The sequence below is a fragment of the Gossypium arboreum genome, chromosome 12 (assembly GCF_025698485.1).
Source record: "Gossypium arboreum isolate Shixiya-1 chromosome 12, ASM2569848v2, whole genome shotgun sequence".
In the NCBI taxonomy this organism is placed as follows: Eukaryota; Viridiplantae; Streptophyta; class Magnoliopsida; order Malvales; family Malvaceae; genus Gossypium; species Gossypium arboreum.
This window is the reverse complement of record NC_069081.1, coordinates 117,938,806-117,962,261: the sequence shown is the minus strand read 5'-3', so window position 1 is coordinate 117,962,261 and position 23,456 is coordinate 117,938,806. Positions and strand designations below refer to the sequence as shown.

At 32.2% G+C, this 23,456-nt stretch overlaps 5 protein-coding genes across 5 annotated transcripts; 4 read left to right on the top strand and 1 right to left on the bottom strand.

Moving 5' to 3' along the window:
* Positions 1–1,320: 1,320 nt before the first annotated feature.
* On the top strand, positions 1,321–3,092 carry LOC108478569 (probable WRKY transcription factor 27). The gene is made up of 3 exons (XM_017781032.2): positions 1,321–2,048; positions 2,148–2,261; positions 2,363–3,092. The coding sequence occupies exons 1-3, from the start codon at positions 1,534–1,536 to the stop codon at positions 2,928–2,930; spliced, it is 1,197 nt and encodes a 398-aa protein (XP_017636521.1). The 5' UTR covers positions 1,321–1,533; the 3' UTR covers positions 2,931–3,092.
* Positions 3,093–10,047: 6,955 nt separating this feature from the next.
* On the top strand, positions 10,048–11,821 carry LOC108478272 (probable NADH dehydrogenase [ubiquinone] 1 alpha subcomplex subunit 5, mitochondrial). Its single transcript, XM_017780712.2, has 2 exons — positions 10,048–10,581; positions 11,439–11,821. Exons 1-2 carry the CDS (start codon positions 10,269–10,271, stop codon positions 11,624–11,626), a joined length of 501 nt encoding a protein of 166 aa, XP_017636201.1. The 5' UTR covers positions 10,048–10,268; the 3' UTR covers positions 11,627–11,821.
* Positions 11,822–12,175: 354 nt separating this feature from the next.
* LOC108478980 (pentatricopeptide repeat-containing protein At5g52850, chloroplastic) lies at positions 12,176–15,107 on the bottom strand. Its single transcript, XM_017781426.2, has one exon. The coding sequence runs from the start codon at positions 14,886–14,888 to the stop codon at positions 12,243–12,245; it is 2,646 nt and encodes an 881-aa protein (XP_017636915.1). The 5' UTR covers positions 14,889–15,107; the 3' UTR covers positions 12,176–12,242.
* Positions 15,108–16,025: 918 nt separating this feature from the next.
* LOC108476571 (protein SGT1 homolog B-like) lies at positions 16,026–19,185 on the top strand. Its single transcript, XM_017778810.2, has 10 exons — positions 16,026–16,351; positions 16,453–16,522; positions 16,835–16,959; positions 17,089–17,221; positions 17,309–17,405; positions 17,534–17,599; positions 17,867–18,005; positions 18,387–18,472; positions 18,592–18,696; positions 18,795–19,185. Exons 1-10 carry the CDS (start codon positions 16,192–16,194, stop codon positions 18,900–18,902), a joined length of 1,089 nt encoding a protein of 362 aa, XP_017634299.1. The 5' UTR covers positions 16,026–16,191; the 3' UTR covers positions 18,903–19,185.
* A 509-nt stretch (positions 19,186–19,694) lies between these two features.
* LOC108477377 (UDP-glycosyltransferase 88A1-like) lies at positions 19,695–21,479 on the top strand. The gene has a single exon (XM_017779902.2). It carries the CDS (start codon positions 19,909–19,911, stop codon positions 21,277–21,279), a length of 1,371 nt encoding a protein of 456 aa, XP_017635391.1. The 5' UTR covers positions 19,695–19,908; the 3' UTR covers positions 21,280–21,479.
* The last annotated feature ends 1,977 nt before the right edge of the window (positions 21,480–23,456 follow it).

Genomic DNA, 23,456 nt, shown 5'->3' with positions numbered 1-23,456 from the left:
AAATGAATGAATCTAATTTTCCTTATTGGGTAATATCAAATTTATAAATTCAATGCTTACCAAATTATTTTAATTATTGTGGAGAATTATATATATATATATTGATATGGCTTTATTTTTGTGCAATGATTTTTTTTCTTCTGACCATTGAATACAACAAACGGTACCTTTAGTCGCAATAGCAATTTGAAGTAGGGCTAAAACAAAAGTAAATAATATTAATTACGCCTAATAAATTTTTTTTGGCCCTTATAAAAAAATTATTTTAGTCTTCCATTTAAATTTTCGTTTCTTTTAGAATTTGAGTTTTTTTTTTTTGTCAAATCACCTAAAAAATGAAGAAAAAGTTAATGCTTGTTAATTTTGTGGACGTGGCATACACGTGAATTGCCATGTAGATAAAATATTAGCATTTATTTACTTTTTAATAATTTAATTTAAAAAATAATAATTTTTTATCATTTTATTAAAATATTTGAATTAAAAAAAATAAATGTTGATGTGTCATTGCCGCGGCAATCAACATGTATATAACATCAGCAATTTTAAAAATATTAAATTTTCATTTATTTAAAGTGATTTGATTAAAAGAAACAAGTTTAAGACGAAAAATTAAAATGGTTTTTTTTTTTATGGAATGAGTTATTATGCCCTAGTTTGAAGCTGTTTAAAATGGAATGTAGATAAATTATAAGACATGATTTAGCCTTTAAATTTGGACGTGAATTACTATACCGATTGCTAGATTTAAACAGTTAATATTTTTGTTTTAAAGAAAATATTTTAATTATTTTTAAAATATTTATGATCAAAATTAACTAAAAAGAATAAAAATAATTTCTCAACAAATTAAACCTTAAAAATTAAATTGAAAAGAAGCTACCGAACTTGAAGACTAATGCAGAATAACATAAGAAATCTTACAACTTTAGGGACTAAAAGACTACTTTAATCTCAAGACAATATTCTTAAGCGTGTAACAAACTGAAAGACACGCACGTGAAGGGAGCGTGGTGATGATGCCCCAACCCTTTTGTCCATAGATATCCAGTAAGATTTCGAGTACAAAAATAACGATAAAGATGGCGCGCGTGTATTATAAAAGAAAAAAAAGGGAATTTAGAAGCATCGTCCTCACAAATTGCCCCCAGTACTGTGTCCCCCCCCCCCCCCTTTCCCCACTCCTTTTTGACATTTTTACAAAGTCAAAGAAAAAGCTAAAGTGGAGAAAGATCAAAAACTCATCAATGAACCTTTCTCAAAAAATCAACTATTTCTTTTTCCATTTTTTTTTTTTTCTTTACAAATAAATTAACAATTACCAAATACCAAGTCAGTGCACCGCCATTTCCTCTCTTTTATGGTCTTTTGTTTTTTTATAAATGTTTTCCTTTGTTTCACACCAAAACTAAAGTCAACGCCGTCCTTTCTGCCTGCGTTTCATTGTTTCTTTTTTCTTTTCCCAATTTGCGTATAAGAAAAAAAAATAGGACACAGCTGAGGTTTTTATTTTGAATTTGAAAGCTTTCGTTGATGGCTGAGGATTGGGATCTTTATGCGGTGGTGCGGAGTTGTACGTCGGCGGCTAACACCACCAGAGCCGTCGAAAATAATAATAATGAGAATTGCAGTAGTTCCTTTGAGGACCCTTTGGCTTGCTTAGCGTCGTTGACGTTTGAGGAAGACGATGACCCGTTTCCATTTCCGAACCTTTCACAGCTCGCGGAAACCGGTCAACTTCAAGATTCTTATAAACCCTTTTTGCCAAACGCCGACCCCATCGCCGCCGCCGCAGCCGCCGCCATAGATCCCTGCTCTTCAAGTTCACACCACGGAGGATCTAGCAGCCAACTTCATCAGCACCAAAGGCTACAACACCAGCAAGAACAACCCGCCGCCGCCGGGATTGGCTCCCCGTTGACTCCCACCTCCACTCCTCTTTTCACTTTCGCCGGATTCGGAAATCAGCAACAAGTACAACCCCGATCCCACCACCAGCAGCAGACACGAGCTCAGCCTCCGGTTCAGACCCCAAGATCAAGAAAGAGGTAAACCGGCAGAGTATTTGTAATTGTTTGTGTTCATCTTTTACAATACTAAACAAAAAAACACCATTTTTTTAATTTGTTTGGTTTTTGGTTTTGTAGGAAGAACCAGCAAAAAAGAACAGTATGTCATGTAACAGCAGATAAATTGTCGTCAGATCCGTGGGCATGGCGTAAATATGGGCAAAAGCCCATCAAAGGCTCTCCTTATCCAAGGTTCCGTACCTTTTCGACGTTTCTTTCTTTTGTTTTTTAATGTCTCAGAAAAGTGTAAAATTTTTAAAAAAGACGAATTTTGGTTTCTCCTTTTTTTTCAGAAACTATTACAGGTGCAGCAGCTCAAAAGGTTGTTCAGCTAGAAAACAAGTGGAGCGTAGCAATTTAGATTCCGATATCTTTATAATCACCTACACCGGCGAACACACTCACCCTAAACCCACTCACAGGAATTCCCTCGCAGGCAGTACTCGTAACAAGCTTTCCACCGTTCAAAAACCCACCACAACCAAAGATTCCGCCGCCGAAACCATCCCTACCACCTCCACTGTTTCTTGCTCCTCTCCTCGCTCCACCACTAGTCTCTCCCCTATCTCTCCCACGACAACGCTTTCGGCACCCGAAGACACCGCCGCCGCCGTGCACAAAACCGGTGATAATGGAGGTGAAGAAGAAAGCGTTTACATGGATGTAGAAAGCGATGAAGGCGACGATGATCTTCTTATCCCCGACGTGCATGTGGATGAAGATTTATTCAAGGGATTGGAAGAACTGGTTGGAAGTGGTAGTAATGGAGTAGGAATAGGCCCGACCTTTGGTGATAACTTCTCGTCTTGGAGTACCGGTAACTCCGCTGCCGCCGGAGCCGCCGCTAGTGGTGGCTGTTAGATATTGATTTTCATTTTTAATTATTGTCGTCATTTTTTTTCAGTTTGGGTACAAAGAAATTAAAAATACTTCGATTTTAATTTTTTTCCTTTTTATTATTTCTCTCCAGCGAGATAAATATGTATGATAAAGTGCATATAACATCACAAAATTTATTCTAAATTAATTCTTCTTATATGCAATATGAAAAATTATATATATTATAAAAATCAATTTCATAAACTTTACTATGATATTACTAATTTATTAATTGTGTAGAAAATTCTACAATTATTTTTATTAATATATAATGAAATTAAGCATCGTAGTATAAGAGTAAGTTTGAACGAAGCAGTACATATATTTACGATTTGTGTAAAATTAACGATGATAATGAAATTAAGTATTATTGTGTGAGACAAAAAATAACCTAACCGTACTGCACCCCACTACCTATCCAAGCCCACCCTAAATTATAAAATTCTAATAACCAGAAATATAATTAGGTTGTAATTGCATGGTATTATAGGTAGGGATATCCCGAGTACATTGTTATTGCCTACTTTAACTAAGGCAACATCCTTGATAATAATAATTAATTTTTTTATCACGAGTTTTCTTCGAAAAGATAAATAATTGATAATTAAATATAAATTACGAGACAATATAATTATCACTAATTATTAATTATTAATTGTAAAAAGTTTTTTTTCGTATATTTGATTTTCCCTCCTCTATCCTGGCCTTCTCTACTATCGCCGCCCATCACATCTCCGAATTTGACACTTCCTTTTTTTATTTTTTGGCATGAGGAGACTTTTTTTTTTCGAAGTATTAACATGTGGTTGTTTCTATGAACGAGGTTTTTGCTCAAGTTGGTGTGCACTTCTATTTTCTCTAGGGGCAAAGGGTGGGACTGGCAGCGACCTAAACTCCCTTTAAAATAAGAAATTACTACTTCATATTTTTAAAATTTATAAAATTTTCAAGTTAATATATAGCAAAATTATAATTTATCTCTAAAAATATTAGAATTTTGATTTTGTCATTTGAAAACTGTAAAAATATAAACTAATACAGTGATAAAATTTCGTTTTAACTCTTATAAAAATATATAATTTAATTTTGATTTCTGAAAATTTTTCTAACTTCGTCCCTAATTTTCTAAGATCCATAACAACTCGATTTTCTCGAGTTCAAGCCAACTCATTTTTATCTACATTTAATTTGAAGAATTTAACCTTTTATGAGATTTTACATAAAACAAAAGAAAACTAAAATCATCAATATTTGATCCAATATCCATATTTATTAAAATCAGATTTTCTTTTTTCCGATCTAACTTGAATTTTCATTAAGCACTTACCTACCTTTCAACTTTCATGATGATAATTCCCTAAATAATTCACCGAAATAAAGAATGATTTTGATTACGTAAATCAGTAAAATTAACAGCATTTCATATTTTAATATGTTCATATTATTACATATGATCATGTGATGATACTAATGTTTCATAATGATGCCTTTTAATGGAGTAATTATTTTATATACTTTTTCCATCACGTCTTTTTCTAATTATTTAATAATATTATAATAATTTTTTACCCTAAATATTAAATTTTAAATTTAAAATTTTATATCTTAAATTTTGACCCTAAATCTAAAATTATTAAAATTATATATCAATAACATGAAAAATTATTCCTTTTAATATTGTCATTAACCCATTTTTCCTTCGCGTATATATATAATTAATTTATAAAGTTATGTAAATTAATGCTGTCATTTTATCCATTACAATTCTTTGAAGCTCTCAAAGTCGATATTAGGTACGAACTAAAAAGTTTAAAAATTTTAATTGCAGATAAGGTTTGGAATTAAATTAATACAAAAAAAAAGTATCGACAGAAAATATTAAAAAAACATTTTTATATCTCATATCAAAATTAAATTAAAAATAATTACAACAACAATAATTGCAACAATACAGCTAGCACTTGGCACCTCCATGACTAATTATATATAAATTAAAAATATAAATGATATACTGTGTAATCGATAAATGCGATTTAAATATATATAAATTGTAACAATAAAAAATTATATAGAATTATTAAATGAGTACATTACACCTAAAGTCATTAAACTATTAATAAATTTATGTTTTGGTCACTTAATTTTAAAAGTTATAAAATGATCCTTAAATTATTCGGAAGTTTTCATTTAAGTCACTGGATTGTTAAAATTATTGTGTATGTCCTTTGTTCACACCATCTATACCAATTAAATGCTATTCTTTCCCTTCTTTTCTACAATTTTTTTTAATAAAACAAATTTGATCATTGTGGATCAATAAACTAAAATCTAAATAGCTTTCTTCTCTAGTTTTTAACTTAGATTTAATGTATGTTTTTCTACTTATCAGTGGGCATTAATCGTCAAATTATTGCTTAGAGCTTACTAGCTATTTTTTATATAAAAATGACCTTAACAACCCAAAAACTTAAATAGAAAACTTTTAAATAATTTAGTGATCATTTTGTAATATTTTAAAATTAAATAATTAAAATGTAAATTTATTAATAATTTAGTGAATAATTTACCTAAAATTATATAGAATTATTAAAATTGGCCAGCATTTCAGAGCAGTCAAAGTCAAAGTGATAAAATGACGGTTGTTGTTGGAACCGCAAAAAAATTAAAATTTAAAAAAAAAAAAAAACAACTTAAATATAAATCGGGGGTTCAGACCATGAAGCCATGTCCGGTTCGGTCGGGTGTGAAAAAGGATGCCCTTTATGACAAGACAAAAGCCAAGATTCGTTTCCTGTCAGTTCACACGGTGGACTTTGGCCACAATAAATTGGGTTTCCAAGGTCAAATATTTTTTTAATTTATAGATTTTTAGAGTTAGTCAAACTTGTTTTTATTTGGTTTAACTCTACAATTATTCTAATAATAATATTTTAAATTGATTAGAATATTGCTATATTTTAATTCAATAGGAAATAAAATAATATAAGAGTTTGTTTGGATGACCCAATGTAATTAAATGAAAGTGTAATTACTTTATTGTAATTCTCTAAACGTGGTTGATTGACGAAATATAATTATCTTGTAGTTCGTTATGCTATGTTTAACAGTACAAATTATAATTATATAGTTACATAAATTATATTTTTAAAAATAATTTCTAAACAAGTAATAAAATTTAAAATTAAATCATCATATGTATTATGTCTAAAAAGTAGTTGATAATACGATCACTAATAAAAAATTTAAAAATACATCATATGCTCATTATTATCATTTTTGGTCATTGATCGAGTTCATTATCATATGAATTTGAATTTGCATCATTAAGTTGGATCATCTCAATTTCACCTATGGTTGAAGTTATAAAATATACATATTAACAGGGGCGAAACCAGGGGAGGCAGGCATGGGCCTCGGCCCCCCCTAAAATGGGAAATTTTCATTTAGGCCCTTTAGATTTTTTTAAAATTTTAAATTAGTAAAGGTAAAATTACACTTTGGCCCCCCTAAAATTATAAAAATTTAATTTAATCTTTTAAAAATTATAAATATATAGACTATAAAAAATTAAAATTTCCTTCGGCCCCCCCAAAAATTTTTTTCTGGCTTCGCCCCTTCATATTAATATGATTCATCTTTTTTTTTTTTCATGCTATACTAATATGATGTTAATATTAGAAACATTTTATAGAATAACGAATGTCTTCTTAAACACATTTTGAAGCCTTGAATGCCTAAAATTAAAGAGTTCACATGCTGTGTATAGTGCTTGTATCTGACATCGTTCTCTCAAATGATATCATACCCCATAATATGGTGTAAGAAAACATTTTCTATTTTGCATAATTAACTTCGGCCTTATAATATTTGAATTTACAGTCCGAATAATTTGTAACTTTAATTATAAAAATTTATATAAACTCAAATTGGACAATGACTTATGCTAAGTTATATCATTTTTTTATAATACATAAATTAAGTAAAAAACAATATAATCTTTATAAAAAATTATAATTTGTCGAAAACTTTCATAACACTTCTCATAAATAATATATATTTTTGCAATACCTCTAGAAAGTTGTTTTTATAAATAAGTTATAATAAAAAATTATAATATTATTCTTTTACGAATAAATATATTATTTTATAATATATAGCATAGATACATCCATACTTATTGGCCCATAATTTTTATAAATAAATATATTATTAAATGATTTATAATATGTCAAACTTTTGGGCGGTAACTCTAGAAATTTTTAGAATTTAAGTAATATATATTTTAGTTATAACTTTATAAAATACACATTATTTTTATAATATAAATTTATAATATTTATAATTTAATAATTTTTTATCGTAGCTATCCTAAACTCTCGTATATGTTAATGTTTATAATATAATTTTTATAATTTATATAAAATGATTTTTTTTTTAAATTGGATTGGGGTGTAAATACTTGTAGAATTACTCCAATTCTCACCTACTTCTCACTTACCCCTAATAATTGAAAAGTGTAATTAGGGTACTCCAATTACACGCAAATTGGTGGGACTCACCAATTACAATTGTTACCCAAACATGTCACCATTGTGTAATTATACTCTAGTCTAATTACTAGGTGGCTTTACAAACACTATCTAAATGTTTAACGGTTTTAAAATGTACTAACACTAGTATGATTTTCACCTCATTTCATGTTAGGTTAATTATTTATTTCTTTGACTGAATTACAAAATAAAAATTTAAAGGTTATAATGTGCTTGAAGATGTTGTACTCTTGATATTGGGAATTTAATATCCACACTCTTATTTTTAAGAAATTATTTCCTCTACTTTTTGAATTTAAAATTTAAGTTCATTTATTAACATTGTTAATTTTTTTTTGTTAAAGCTAGTGTGATATTTTGAAATTAAAAAATATTCACTTAATATTCATGTAAAAAAAGAAGAAGAAGACATTCAAATCAACTTGAATACAATAGAGAAATTTAATGGTGTTACTAATTATTAAAAATTCACATAAGCTTTTTAATCATATTAAAGTATATGACATAAAAGTTGGGTACCAAATCACATAAAAATTAAAATATATAAATTAAATCTTAAATTTAAATAAAATATAGGGATTATAATTAAAATTTAACCATTACCTTATACTCTAAAAAAGAAAAAAGTAAAGAGATTGGAACTAAAATTTAACCATTATATTTTCATGCGTAAAAACAATAACAAATAGATAGGTATCATGTAAGGAAGATCTAGAACCTTCCTTATATATAGTAGTACAGATGGTGCCAATATTTTTCCATTTAAATTTATTTATTACATTTTGTTAAAGTGTTTTAGGGTTTAAAACGTTTCTAAAATATATATTTCGGATAAATTATTTTATGAATTCATCTCACGACATAAATTATTTCTAATTATTTATGATGTTTCAATAATTTTTATGTTATTAATACATAATTTTGGTAAATTTTTATCTTAAACTTTGAACTCAGAATCTTAAACCTTGAACTTCGTGTTCAAGGTTTAAGATTCTGAATTCCGAGTTCAATATTTGGATTTAGAGTTTAAAGTTTAGGATTTAAAGTTTAGGATTTTAAGATTCAGGACAAGATCCATAAAATAATTTCTCTATATTTCGAGATAGTCATAGAATTTAAATTTTATATTAATTTATTTTAGATTCATAATTTTAAAATTAAAGAATATAAAATAAAGTGGAGAACAGATTTAAATTAAATTGAAACTAGGTTGACTTTACATAAGATTTTTTTTTTTTGACGTCATGATGCATTGACAAAGTGAAATCTAATTCTATTTTGAGCTTTAAGCTTCAAAGAATATTGAGGGGTGGGGCTCTATAAATAATGAAATAATAAAAATAATGTGAATGATGAATAATCATAGTGAAGGGTGGCACAAGAATCTAATGATGTAAAATAGGGAGAATGCAAGTTGTTAGGCCAATCTTAATAAAGCTACTTAATGGAACAATGTATGACCTAAGGCATCCCTTTCTCCTTCTATAACCCCTTAAGGGATCATTTTTCTTTTTATGTAATAAATAAGGGGAAATCTAATTATTTTTTTCTCTAAAAGTGCAACTTTATTTTTAGCATGTTTGAGGTATGAAGTTAGGATTATTATTCAGTATTAGGATGGTTTCATATAGTAGTGAGTTAAAAATATTATTATATATATTGAGAGATATCCGTTTATTTTTGGTGTAAAATTTAAGTGATTTTATATTTTTTCGTAACTTTTTATACGATTGATATTTTAATAATTTAACTGTTGTATTTATCAAGATATTTGTATTTGTAATGTATGTAAAATTTTGAATTGATCAAATATTTCTATATTATCAATCTAAAATACTGTCTATATTAATAAATATTTAAAAGTTGATTTTTTTTACATAAAACTAATAGTTAGAAAATTTTAAATTATCCAAACTTGTCGTGTATAATCTACATGAATGAAGAATGAATAAATTGTTAAAATACTGATTGTATAAGAAATTATAAAAGGGTGTAAGTAAATCATATGAAAATGTAATGTATCTTATTTATTTAGTTATGGAGTTATTTATTTGAATAATCTTATTATAGGTTTTGATTATATCTGTTTTTTTTGATACAATGTTTAGAACTACCTATAACCTCTTAAATAAGAGGATAATGTGCTTCAGCGTACTCGAAACCACATCTTTCTGTATTGACAACAATGTTCATTCTAATCGAATTATGGCTCAATCGACGAAAATAATTATATTTTTTTATACGAAAAGTTAAATTATTTTATAAATAAAATTGAAAGATAATATGTAGTGAAACATATTCCAGCTTACGATTTCTTTGCAATAATAATGATAGCAAGTGAAATAAGGTTTAATCTTTTAAATCTTAATTTGATTTTTAATTTTAAGCCAAGATTAAAAGAGCATAAAAGAAAGTGTGGAGCTCTAGTTTTGTCACGAATTTATTTTCCCTTTCGCCATTACGGGCTAAGGCTAGTCTTGGCCCAAGACGTCTTCAAATTAGGAGCCCAGAAAGAAACCGAAACCTTCCGATCGTTGAGACGTTGACCCACACGAAAAAAAGTCGACGGTTGAGATTTCTTCATCCTATGAATTCGCCACACAATATTCAACCACCATCTAAAGCTCAAACTCAATTCCATTCCCTCGCTTTCCGAGCTTCGTCGTCCTTTAATTCATCGCAACAGAAGAAAAACACCTGAGGGAAGGGAAGCGATACGGCGGCGCCTCCAGACTCCGACGATAAATAGCACAAGCTTTAAAAAAAGAAAATGTTCCTGCGATTGGTCTCGCGGCCATTGTTGGCGAGGTTCAAAGAGACGACGGGGATCGTCGGATTAGACGTGGTTCCAAACGCCAGGGAAGTCCTTATCGGGCTCTACGACAAGACCTTGAAGGATATCCAGGCCGTACCGGAAGACGAAGGATACCGTAAGGCCGTGGAGAGCTTCACACTCCACCGTCTGAAGGTATGCCAAGAGGAAGAAGACTGGGAAATGATCGAGAAGCGCCTCGGATGCGGCCAAGTCGAGGAGCTTATCGAGGAAGCGCGTGACGAGCTCACTCTTGTCGGGAAAATGATCGGTTCGTTTCATTCAACCGTTTATTTTTTTAGGGTTTTTAGAATGCGAAACTTCAATGTTCAATCAAGCATATGATTGGTTTAGGGTTTCTTTAAGCGAATCTGGGTTAAATTAGAGCTGCTTATTGCATTGTTTAACCAAGGCTGCTTATGGAAAATCAGATATTTTATTAATAAGAAGACTTTAGAATTGCTTAATTATATAATTCAACAATGGACATGGGAATTTGAATGAATTTGATGGTGAAAGTATTATAGAATTCGACTTGGTATCAGCTGATTGAGTCTTAGCGCAGTAAAGAACATGAGTTTGAGCGTGTTTAAGTGTTGGGTAGAAGTAGGCTTTGATAAAAGTAAAAAAAATTGAGATCGATGTTCATCTTTTTGTAAATTAGTTTATACTATCATTTTTGTCCATGCAGTGAATTGTGTGTTCATCTATCACCTCAATCTTCAAAACTTCCTTTATTTAAATTTGAATCTTTACTTTTCAAGCATTAGATTGATTTTATTACGTGGTGTTCTTCTGGTTTCTCACTGCTTGCCCTTCTGCTTCAAACTTTAATGGTCTGGTAGTTGTTTTTCTTATCCTTGGCATATATTTTGTTTCCGGTAACTCATGTTCATAATTTATCAATGCATCTATTTTTAGTCACAGCCATCGATGATTCTTATATACTCCATGTCCGGGTGTTTTTGGTTTTGTTATCATGTTTGTTGGCACTTTTGTTGCTGTTTGTTGTGCTTTAATCTGCTCTTGACTGTCCAGTTAAGATACAAACTAAATTGCCAGAAAACTTGTTATATTTTTTCATTTTCGAGTAGCGACATGACATTCTATATCATGTTGGTTTTGCAGAGTGGGTTCCTTGGGGCATTCCCGATGACTACAGATGCGAGATTATTGAAAATGATGCTTCAATTCCCAAGCATGTACCTCAACACCGTCCCGGTCCTCTACCAGAGGAGTTCTACAAGACGCTCGAAGCTGTTTCCAAGAAGGATGAGCCTAAAATCACCTCTGGGGAGCCACAGATAAAGGAGTAATAGCATGCTGAAAATCATTTGGCTGGATACAATTAGGTTTTAAGACTCGAGGTTTGCATTTCTTTTTTGTTCTCATCCTTTTTGTTTATGTTTTTCAACCTTGAATTGGTGCCTGTTTCTTCGATGGAACAGAGTTTAAACCCTAATACAATGGAACCATTCAATTGCTAATAATGTTAATATGGGTCCCAAAAATTTTGTTGCCCTCAGTTTTTTTTTCTCCCTACATATACATATGTATATGTGTATATATATTCTCCAGCTTGAAATTGGTGTTTGCAGGATTACAAATATGGTATCATGATGTTGAAAATTGCGGGTTAAATTTGTCAAATAAGGATCAAATTGCAAGAATGCGTAAATATTGCAAGCTAAATATGTTAAATGAAGATCAAATTGATAAAATGTGTAAAATTTGAGAGCTAAATTTATTCTTGTGCCAATAAAAAGTATATAAATTTGCAAAAAAATATTAATTAGCAATTAATTGTTCTTAATTGCATTGCTCTATTTTGTTTAGGGAACCAATTTGCTCGAGGGATCAGAGAGTTCTTTTTACCAATGAAAATTAAACTTATTGCGAAATTTCATGTTGAATTTATCATTTAAAAAATCATTAGCCTCTACATGAACACTCTCCCTTTCTAAAGGAATGCAAACGGTTACCCTCTCTTACAATTATTTCCCTATCAATCAACTGAGTCACAAATTTCATAAAGTCATGGCAATCTCTGCAAATGCTACTATTCTTAATCACATATATGGTAGCTTTAGAAGGTGTATTTAAAAGACCAAATACAACTGCTAGCTTCTCACTGTGATAATATGAATGCCCAATGCCTTGAAATAAATATCCATGCTTCTTAAACTCAGCTTCAAAAAATTCTATTTGCTCATAAATTTCATTTGTTCGTGGATGTGATCTTTCCCCTGCAACAAAGACATGAACTTTGTCCCTAATCTCCATTCGGCTATGGCTAGTGTTCTTCCTCAATTGTTTTTCTTTCATAACCGTAAGTGTCCTCTCGGCTAAGTCGTGTCGACCGGCGTCTTGGTATAAGTTCGTTAGCAGTATATAGAAGGCTGGATCCGATGGGTCGAGTTCAAGGCCTTGTTTAGCCGTATGTTCGGCTAACGGTATGTTTCTGTGTGCTTTGCAGGCTCGGAGTAATGTTTTGTAGATCGAAGTGTTGGCTGTAAATGGCATTGTTTGTATGACTTCCATAGCTTCCTCTAGGCGGCCACCTTGACCAAGTATATCAACCAAGTGAACATAATGGTCTAATTGTGGCTCTATGTTGTATATTACTCTCATGGATTGAAAATGCTCAAGGCCGAGATCGGTTAATTTACCGATACTACAAGCAGACAGTATGGACAAGAATGTTATAGCGTCGGGTTTAACTCCGGATAGTTTCATGTCATCGAAGGTGGAGAGAGCGGAGGGAATGTACCCGTTTGATGTCAATCCAGATATCAACCCGTTCCATGAAAAATTATCTGGCATTCCAATCTCCCCGAAAGCTCTTTGTGCATCGTGTATGCATCCGCATTTTCCGTACAAGTTGACTAGCCCGTTTAATACTGAAAACCACTTGCACAAACCTGATTTTACGGAATGACAGTGAAGTTGCTTTCCGGTCATTATTGTGCCCAAATCGGCTGATGCAGATAGGAAACTGGCTGTACTGAATTCATCAATCTTGATATCATCATTTTTCATATCAGTTATAATGTGCAATGCTAACTCATGATGACCCATTTGATTCATTCTCGAGGCCAAAGTAGTATATGTGATTGCATCTCTACGATTCATCATATCAACTATTTGCCATGCATCATTTAGCATCCCGGATTCGGCATAAAAATCTACAAGAGCATTCTGAACAGCTATATCTTCATATAAACTTGTTTTCACAACATGTCCATGCAGCATTAGTGTCTGAGGAAGCAACTTTGCAGCACCAAAGGACCTGATGATGCTAGAGACGGTAAAAGAATTCGGTTCTACTCCTGCTTCTCTCATCTCCATAAACAAGTGAAAAGAATCAAGTTGAAGACCATGTTCAGCAAAACCTGCAATCAAAGAGGTCCATGAAATGACATTCGGTAAGCTTATTCCTCTAAACACTCTCAAAGCATCTTCAACATTATCAGAGCATTTGAGATACATGTTGATAAGAGCATTTCCAACCGAAACATCACCCTCCAAACCGGTCACTACCACCCTTGAGTGAACTTGTTGACCGAGTGCCAGAGACAACATCAACGAGGAGATATTCAAGATGCTGGAAAACATATAGTTATTCGGTATAATTCCAGAGACCCCCATTGCACGAAACGCAGATGCAGCCTTTCGAAACATAGAGTTTTGTGCAAACCCGGAAATAAGAGCTGTCCACAACATGATATCATATTCAGGTGTCGAATTCGAGACCTTTATCGCATCTTCCATATTTCGAAATCTCGAGTACATATTGACTAAGGCCGTTTTCAATACCACATTCAACTTGACTCCCTTTAACAATATATGAGCATGAACCAATTTTCCATAGTTTAAACCATGGACACTACATGCTCCCAAAAGCTTCACAAAAGTAAACTCATTAGGAGCAACCCCAGCCTTAACCATATCGACATAAAGCTGTAAAGCTTGAACCCATCTCTGAGCTAGAACACATGAAGAGATCATCATAGTCCAAGTAACAGTATCATGATTCCCTTTAGTGATAAACAAGTTAGAAGCTTCAGTTACTAAACCAGATTTTGAGTAAAAATCAATCAAACCGCTGATTATAACCGGGTTTTGATCAAATCCTTCTTTTATTACATAACCTTGAATGCAAGTCCCATAATCAAACTCCCCCATAGAAGAACACGAACGTAGCACACTCGAAAGCGTGAACTCATTCGGGGATTCCCCAGATATTAACATGGAATCAAAAACACGAAGGGCTGTATCATGGTTTCCATTCTTGACATAAGCCGATAGAATCCCAGTCCAAGAGACCACATCTTTATGTGGCATTTCGTCGAAGAAGTGGCGTGCTTTGTTCACTCCAAAGCATTTGGCGTAGAGAGACAAGAGATTGTTGTTCAAATACAAATGATGGTGAAGACCCAGTTTTATTACAGGGCTGTGAACAGATATACCTTGTTTCAAAGAGTTGGAGTTGCAAAATGACAGGATCCTCGAACATGTTTCTTCCAAAAATGTTGGTTCGTTTCGGTTAATGACCCGGTTTGCCGCTTTGCAAAGCATGAAGATCAGTGATATGGAAAGTGATCCTTTGAAACAGTGAATCTACTGCTTAATCAGAATCGCGGGACCTTGCGTGTTTATGAGATAATAATGGATTCGATATCGATTTAGAAAGCAAGAAGCTTAATTGTTTGGAAGCATCAATATCTGGTCCACAAAACTCGCTCTACGTGAAAGAAAAAGAAAAGAAGGGTTAATATATTCTTTTGTACCTTAATTTGCTTCAATGTTCAATTTAGTATATCCTTTAATTTTATGTATAGAAAATTGAGGTTGAATTGCTAAAATTGTTAAAATTATTTTGTTACATTACATTATTATCAAGTGAATATTTTATTTATTTTAAAATGTCACAACAACAAATTTAATAATATTAATAATTAAACTTAAATTTAAAAATAAAATTTATATGTTGCATATATTAGCCTTTAAATTGCTTAATAAACTTTGCCCTACGTAGAAGCATGGAATATAATAGAGAACAGAACCGAAGCAAGAATATATATATATATACATATATTTTGCTTGCTATTAAATAAATAATTAATGTGTTTTTAGATTTGAGTTTTATTATATATGTTTAGGTGATTTTTATTTATATTTTATTTTGGTTTATGTTTTATAATGTAGTATTTTTTTATATATTTTGATCTAATTTGGATATATTTTAATTATTAAATTAGTATATATTTTAATAATTTATTTTGATTGTAATTTTTGTTACTTAAATATTTATTGGAGTAAGCTTAATAATTAATCTTTCGTATTTTATGGGCTCATTAAAGAGTAGACGTTGGTAACGGGTTTTAAAGCTACTCCATACTTAGGATAAGGATCAAACCCTCAACCACGGATTAAAGTTTTCAATTATCAATTAGTATACATTCTAATAAATGATTTTGATTGTAATTTTATGTATATATTAATTATAATTATACGAATTTATTTATATGATTTTAATTGTAATTTTTTAAAAAATTGAATGAAAAACCGATGGCCCAAAAGGTTGAACCGGTCGGTACAAAATTAATAAAATCGGTTAAAAATTGTTTCGACCTGATTTAAGTTAATTTAATTTTGTAGTTATCCTTTATAAAACTGTGTGGGTAAACTTGTAATTACGCAAGACAATTATAATAAAGAAATCAAATCGATAAAAAAGTCGGAAACTATTCAATCTGTTTATATTAGTTTTCTTTGAGAGTCAATCCTATTCAGAAAATCAAAATCCCCTCCTCCATTGATCTTTTGATCTTCTAGAGACTTCTCTTCCTCGTTGTGTGTCTCTGGGTTTGCCCTCGTAATGGCGTCTGCTTTAGAAACCAAAGCCAAAGAAGCATACTTCGATGACCACTTCGAACTCGCCCTCGATCTCTACTCGCAAGCCATCGGAATCAACCCTAAAAAGGCCGAGCTCTACGCTGACCGTGCTCAAGCCAACATCAAACTCAACAATCTCCCTGGTTTCTCCCATAATTTCCCCCTATTTATCTCACTTTCTATAAGTTTCAAAAAGAAATTAATTGTTAATTCTACTTGTTGCTTTGCAATTTTGTTCGCGCAGATGCTGTGGCAGATGCTAACAAAGCAATTGAGTTGGATCCGTCCATGTCTAAAGCCTACTTGCGTAAAGCGTTAGTTCATTTCTCCTTACCGGCTTTTCTTTGTCCTCTTTAATTTGATTATTTGGGCTCGTTCAATGCTTTAGTCCTTTTTAAAAAAAAATTATATACTCTTTTTTCCCTTGCGTAATATAGTACTTTCTGCACTGAAATTAATTGTTTCCGCATCGTATTTAATGTATAATTACTAAAGGAATTTGTAGAGTTGTTTTTGTGAAAGATTATTATAGGAGAAAATTTTAGTAGTTGATAGAATAGCTAAACTTGTATTCACCCTTTTCCCAGATCAAGCCTTTATAATAATATGTAAACGTATGTTTGCAGTACTGCGTGTATGAAGCTTGAGGAGTATCAAACTGCTAAGGCTGCGTTGGAGACTGGGGCTGCTTTGGCACCAGAAGACTCGAGATTTTCCAAGTTGATTAAAGAATGTGAAGAGCGCATTGCAGGTATATTGTCTTAAAGAACGGGTTTTGGTAAGGGGTGAATTTATCCGAAAGAATTGCTATAAAAATATTCTGTATTGTCTTAGTAACTTCTCTTGTCTTGCTATATAATACCTTTGTGTATTTGTTTAGAGGAAAATGGTGAGTTACCAAAGGAGACGTTGGAAGAGGTGCCAACAAATGTTGTACCTGCGAAAGACATCTCTTCTGTCCAGGATATACCTGATCCCATGACTGTTGCAGCACCACCCAAATCAACTTACAGGTTTGTTCCTATTTATCCTCTTTGTAATGTCAGTGCTATTTTGCATTTGGTGATTTGCAGTTGATTTGGTAAAAAATTATTGTGCAGGCATGAATTTTATCAGAAACCAGAGGAAGTGGTTGTCACAATATTTGCTAAGGGAATACCACGCGAGTGTGTTAAAGTTGATTATGGTGAACAAATAGTAAGTTGAATTGTAGTTCTTCTTTGTTTTGCAATTTTGTGTGTTTCGTTCCTTACGTGTTCCATGAGTAGCATTGAGTTTTTTATTAGTAGGCTAAAGATACACCATCTTTCTTTGTTGCTTTGCAGCTAAGTGTTGCTGTCAATGCACCCGGCAAAGATGCTTATCATCTCCAACCTCGCTTATTTGGAAAGGTATTACATGAAATTTGTGTTGATTATTTTCTGGTTTGTAAGAGTAATATGGTACATAAGGTTGGCATTTTCCTTTTGGGCAAAGGTCCAGATATAGAACTCTGTAGTTAATTCTGGAAATTATTGAAAATACTTTATTGAAGTTGAATTCTCTTTTTTATTTTAAAGCAGCAACAAATAGGCCTAGTGTTCAATCTTTTGCTATGTGATTGTATCTCTAGCTTAGATGCTAAGTTGTCTTTTTCGGGATTGCCAATGTTTGAACAGATAATACCTGACAAGTGCAGATATGATGTTTTGTCAACCAAAATTGAAATTAGGTTAGCAAAAGCTGAACCAATTCAATGGACATCCCTCGAATTTAGCATGGAAGTTGCTGTGCCCCAAAGGATTAATGTATCTTCTGGTAAGTTGATCTCTCCATGCCCTTGAATTTTTCTATCTTGTTCACATTAAAAGAATTTCATCTTAATTTGTTTTCAAAGTTCAAACAAACCTGCACAGCTATTTGTTATTCTGCAATATGGGGTTCTTATATTGTAAAAACACATTGATATCTGCTTCAGTAATGTTTGACCACACTCCATGCCCATAAATTTCATGGTTTTCTTTGTTGATGCTTTTGCAATTGAAAATCTTTTCCAGTATCATTTGATGGGTTGAACTTGATCTTTGAGCAGACATGCTAGTTAAGTGTTCTTTGAAAGCTAGAATATCTCCTCTAATAATTTGGCTACTAAAGTATCCTTTTATCGACTTGTGGCCATAACTAACTCTTGTCTTATAGTTGCTGCAAATCAAAGACCATCGTACCCATCCTCCAAACCAAAAAGGGTTGATTGGGATAAAATCGAAGCTCAAGTGAAAAAGGAGGTACACCAAATATCTTAATTTTTATATGTTTCCCATTGTGTGCATGGGACAACTTGCCCAGTGCAAGTTTGTGGGATGCAATTATGATTTAATACGACCCTTTCTGGCTGGTTTTTCAGGAGAAAGATGAAAAGCTAGATGGTGATGCAGCTTTGAATAAATTTTTCCGCGACATTTATCAGGATGCTGACGAGGATGCAAGAAGGGCCATGCAGAAATCCTTTGTAAGATATCTAACTCAAAAAGCTTGTTATGCATAACTATGGTCTTTGGGATAAAATAATGGGGGTTTGAACAATCTTATCTGCTGTATGCATTATAGGTGGAATCAAATGGGACTGTTCTTTCGACAAACTGGAAAGAAGTTGGTGTAAAGAAGGTGGAAGGAAGTCCTCCGGATGGTATGGAACTGAAGAAGTGGGAGTACTGAGCTCTTTGTTCTCAATGGTATGCTGTTTTGGCCTCCATTATCCAAATGTTGGATACTTTCTCTGCAATCTAATTACAATGCGTCACTTGGCTGTGCTTGATTGTCCAAAATTGCTCCTAAGTAGAGGTAGATGGATTTTCTTTTTCCTTTTGCTTTGTTTTGTACCCTTCGTTTTAAAGCTTTCTTTTGGAGTTTGTGTAGTTATACTTTGGTAAAACCTTCCAACACTTTTAAGCTTTGCAATGAAGAATGTGACCGTATTTTGTTTTTCCATCTTTATAAACTTGTCATATGCATAGCTATATACCCTGAATATAGTTTTCTAGTCCTTCTAGTATTTCGGGGAGGCTTAGGTTTTCGATTGCATTCTCCACTTGATGTTGTTGGGTTTGTAGCTTTAATGACCTTCAATTATATGGGACATTGGAGCGCATTCGTAACAGGGGGATTAGTTATTGTCTATTGCTCCCTATGGATAACCTAATTTAGATAATAATAATAAAAACCCCTTAAATCATACAATTTAAAAAGCTTTCAATTTCAAAATACCAAATAAAATTCAATTACTTCATGTGACTACAAGTTGGGAATCTTGTTTTCCATTATTAGGAAAAAAATAAAGCAACATTCACAAGATGATATTAATAATTTTTCCGGAAATTTGGTTGCTTTCTTTAATTTGATTAAGATTTTGGAATTTATTGAAGTGAGATGATGTAATATTTTGAGGTTGTATTATATTATCATTAGAAAATTATGATTTTCTATAATTTTTTTATGTTTAAATTTCAAATAATAGTTTTAGATATTCAGATCTATAAAATTTTTAATAAATGGAATGAGGAGAATAGGTGGTGTATCCTATTCCAAAAGTATGGTTTAGAATCATCGTTGACCATCTTTTTGGTTCAGTAACTCGCTCTTTTATCTCTCTCTCTTTCACAATACATCATCTTTAAACTCCTCTTCTTTGTGTTTTTTCCCCTCCATTTTTTCATAATCAGCAATGGCGGAAGCCATAGTTATTTACCCAGCACCTTTGCTTACCCACCAAACACCCATGGCAGAGTTCGCCAAGCTCCTACTCACTCACCACCCTTCCCTTTCTATCCACATCCTCATCGCCACTACCATCCCTTCCCAACTTCCCTCCTCCGCCATTCCTCCTAACATCACCTGCCACTACCTCCCCGCCGTCGACCTCCCTCCTTCCTCAACCAGCCCACTCTCCCTTCTTTTCGATGCCATCCGCCTCAACAATCCCAACTTCCGCCGCGCCCTCCTTACCATCTCCAACAACTATACACTTAACGCTGTTATCTTCGACTTCTTCTGCACCAGATTCGCTTTCGAAGTAGTCTCCGATCTCAAAATTCCGGCTTACTGTTTCTGCACCATCGCCGCCGGCTCCCTTTCTTCCTTACTTTATCTGCCCACCCTTCACAACAGATTTACTGAAAACTTTCAAGATCTCAACGTTCTTGTCGACATCCCCGGAGTCCCACCGATTCCATCCTCAGATATGCCGTCGCCGGTACTCAAGCGCAACGAGTGGTATGAAATTTTCTTAAACATCTCCACTTGTTTGCCCCATTTAACTGGGATAATCGTCAACACATTCGAATGCCTCGAGTCAAAGGCCATCAAGGCTATTCGCGATGGACTCTGCGTACCGGAGTATCCCGCGCCTCCCCTTTACTGCATTGGACCTTCCATTGCCTACTCCACCGCAGACGGCGGCGATGTTCCTTATTGCTTAAAGTGGCTAGACTCACAACCTAGTAAAAGCGTAGTGTTTCTTTGTTTTGGTAGCTCGGGTTCGTTCTCAATGCAACAAATAAAAGAAATAGCTGTTGGATTAGAGAGCAGTGGGCAGAGATTCTTGTGGGTGCTGAAGAACCCACCATTAGAGGACCAAAGCTTGGACCAAGATTTGAATTCATTGCTTCCTCAAGGGTTCTTGGAGAGGACCAAAGAGAGGGGACTGGTAGTCAAATCATGGGCACCTCAAACAGCCGTGTTGAATCACGACTCGATTGGTGGATTCATAACTCACTGCGGCTGGAACTCGGTGCTGGAATCGGTGTGTGCAGGGGTTCCAATGTTGGCCTGGCCACTTCATGCAGAACAAAGGCTCAATAGGGTGTTGATGGTAGAAGAAATGAAGATCGCATTGCCGATGGTGGAGTTGGAAACGGGGTTCGTGTGTTCAACTGAGGTGGAGAAGCGAGTCAAAGAGTTGATTGAGTCGCAAGAAAGTGACTCAGTTAGGCAGCGAACGTTAGATATGAAACGTGCAGCCGAGGTAGCGACGAGTGAGGGAGGTTCCTCTCGTACTGCGCTAGTCAAACTTTTAGAGTCATGGAAGCTGAAATGACTCGGACAGAACCGGTTGTTATTTTTGTTGTGGATTGAATCTTAATTCGATTAGTGTTAGTATTGTTATCATTGTAGGAGGACGTAAGTTTGAATACGTTGAAATATTTTATCCTGTTATTTAAGAGATGGAGAAAAACTATGAGTGGGTTTAGACGGATTTTTTATTGAAATAAATTAAAAAAAATTTATATACCAAAATAGGTTGTCAGTTGGATTATTTATTAAAATGGGTCGTTTTTTTTATTCGTACCTATTTGATAGGTGCGACTCTTTTTTTATATTAAAAAATATATATTTTTTGTTTTATTAAATAAAATATTATTTTTTATTTTCGGATCAGTACAAATACAGGTTGCGTCTATCTCAGAGGCGCAAATGGTGGGGCCCACAAGAGCGTCTGTTGCTTATTTTTTCCCTTATATATACTGCAAAAATTGTCAATAAAATAAAAATCAAATAAAATTACATTATATAAAAATTATATTAAAAAATACAAAACACTAGAAACATTGATATTTGTGGGTGTTAAATAATTTATAACTTAATCTTAAATTCACCAGATACTAAACTAAACACAACATTGATATCTGTGGGTGTTAAATTTGTTAATTAAATTTTAAATAATTTTAATAAAAGTATTTGTCAATATCTTAATTCATACTTAGAATCAACGGCATTAAATGGAATTCAAGATTCATATTCTACTTGTTATTGTAGATATAAATATTCATATCTCATATTTTTCACACACCAAAACTCTACTCCTATCGTTCAAAATATTTCTTAATTATGAGTTTTGAGAAACGCTTTTAATTGATACTATTAATGTATTATTATCATTTTTTAATTTTTTAAAGTTATTATTAAGTATTGGTATGTTAATACTTGATTTATATTCTTCAATATTTCTACAATCATTTTTTATAAAAATAATTTTATAAAGTATATAAATTTATGAAAAGAGTCAGTTATGATTAAACTTGAACAAATTTATATCCAAGTTGATATAAAAAAAATATGAAATGAGTCTACAGTAGTAGCAGCAGATGGCACGCGGGGGGCTATTTGTGCAATATGCGGAACAATACCATTTATGCCTACTGTTAGGCACGATTAGTCGCTCCTATCGACGAGCACGACCCATTCTCGTGTATTTTTACTCGTATTTTGACTTGTTGATTGTATTTTACATGTATATAAATTTAAATATTTTTAATAAAAATAAAAAACAATATTTTATTTAAAAAATTATATTTTAATATTAAAAAAAAGAGTCACGTCTGTAGATAGACGCGAATAAAAAAAACAACCTATTTTAATAAATAATCTAGCTGACAACCTATTTTAGTATATAATTTTTTTAATTTATTTCAATAAAAAAATCCGAATTTAGACCTTGTATGAAAAAAAACAAATATTATAACAAACTATTGAGCCCTAATTTTTGTTGTAACTCTTGCTCTTGGGCCTAAAGCCACCCAACTTGTTTACCACAACACTCGTCGTTCCGTATCTGAAGTAGCTGAAATTCGGGTTATTGACTGTCATTCCAGCAACTAATCTCATGTTGAACGAAGGGTTGGGTGAAGTGCTATAGTTGATCCGTCAAGTACACTCGATCTCAGTTCAGTAAGATCCTTAAAGTAGCAGCCAACATTCAAAACAATTCAAATCAATATCAACAACTCAATAACCAATGAATGAATCAAATCAAATAAATATAAAAAAATTCAATTTTAATGAAGATTTTAAATTATGTTTCAGTCATGGTTCAATCATCGAGGCATTGAAAAATTGAGATTTTAAATTGAGTTTTATTCTATAATATATAAATTTTAAATTAAATTTATTCTGTTAATAAATAGTTAGTTTATGTTTACTTAACAGTTGAGTTTGTACATGTAATTACTTATAATATATATAAAAGCATCCATTTAAAAAAGTGTTTGAATTAATGAAAATATTTTTATTTTCTATTATATTATTAAATTAACATGTAATTTACATTTATTATTTAAAAGGTTTAGTTAAAATAATTATAATTAAAGTAAATTTTGACATAATTTATTTTAGAATTACAATCATTTTTAAAAAGTTTTTTGTTTATTTTTTGCTACATATTAATTATATATTATTTAAAATTTATTATAATTAATTTATTGACCATTAAGAAAA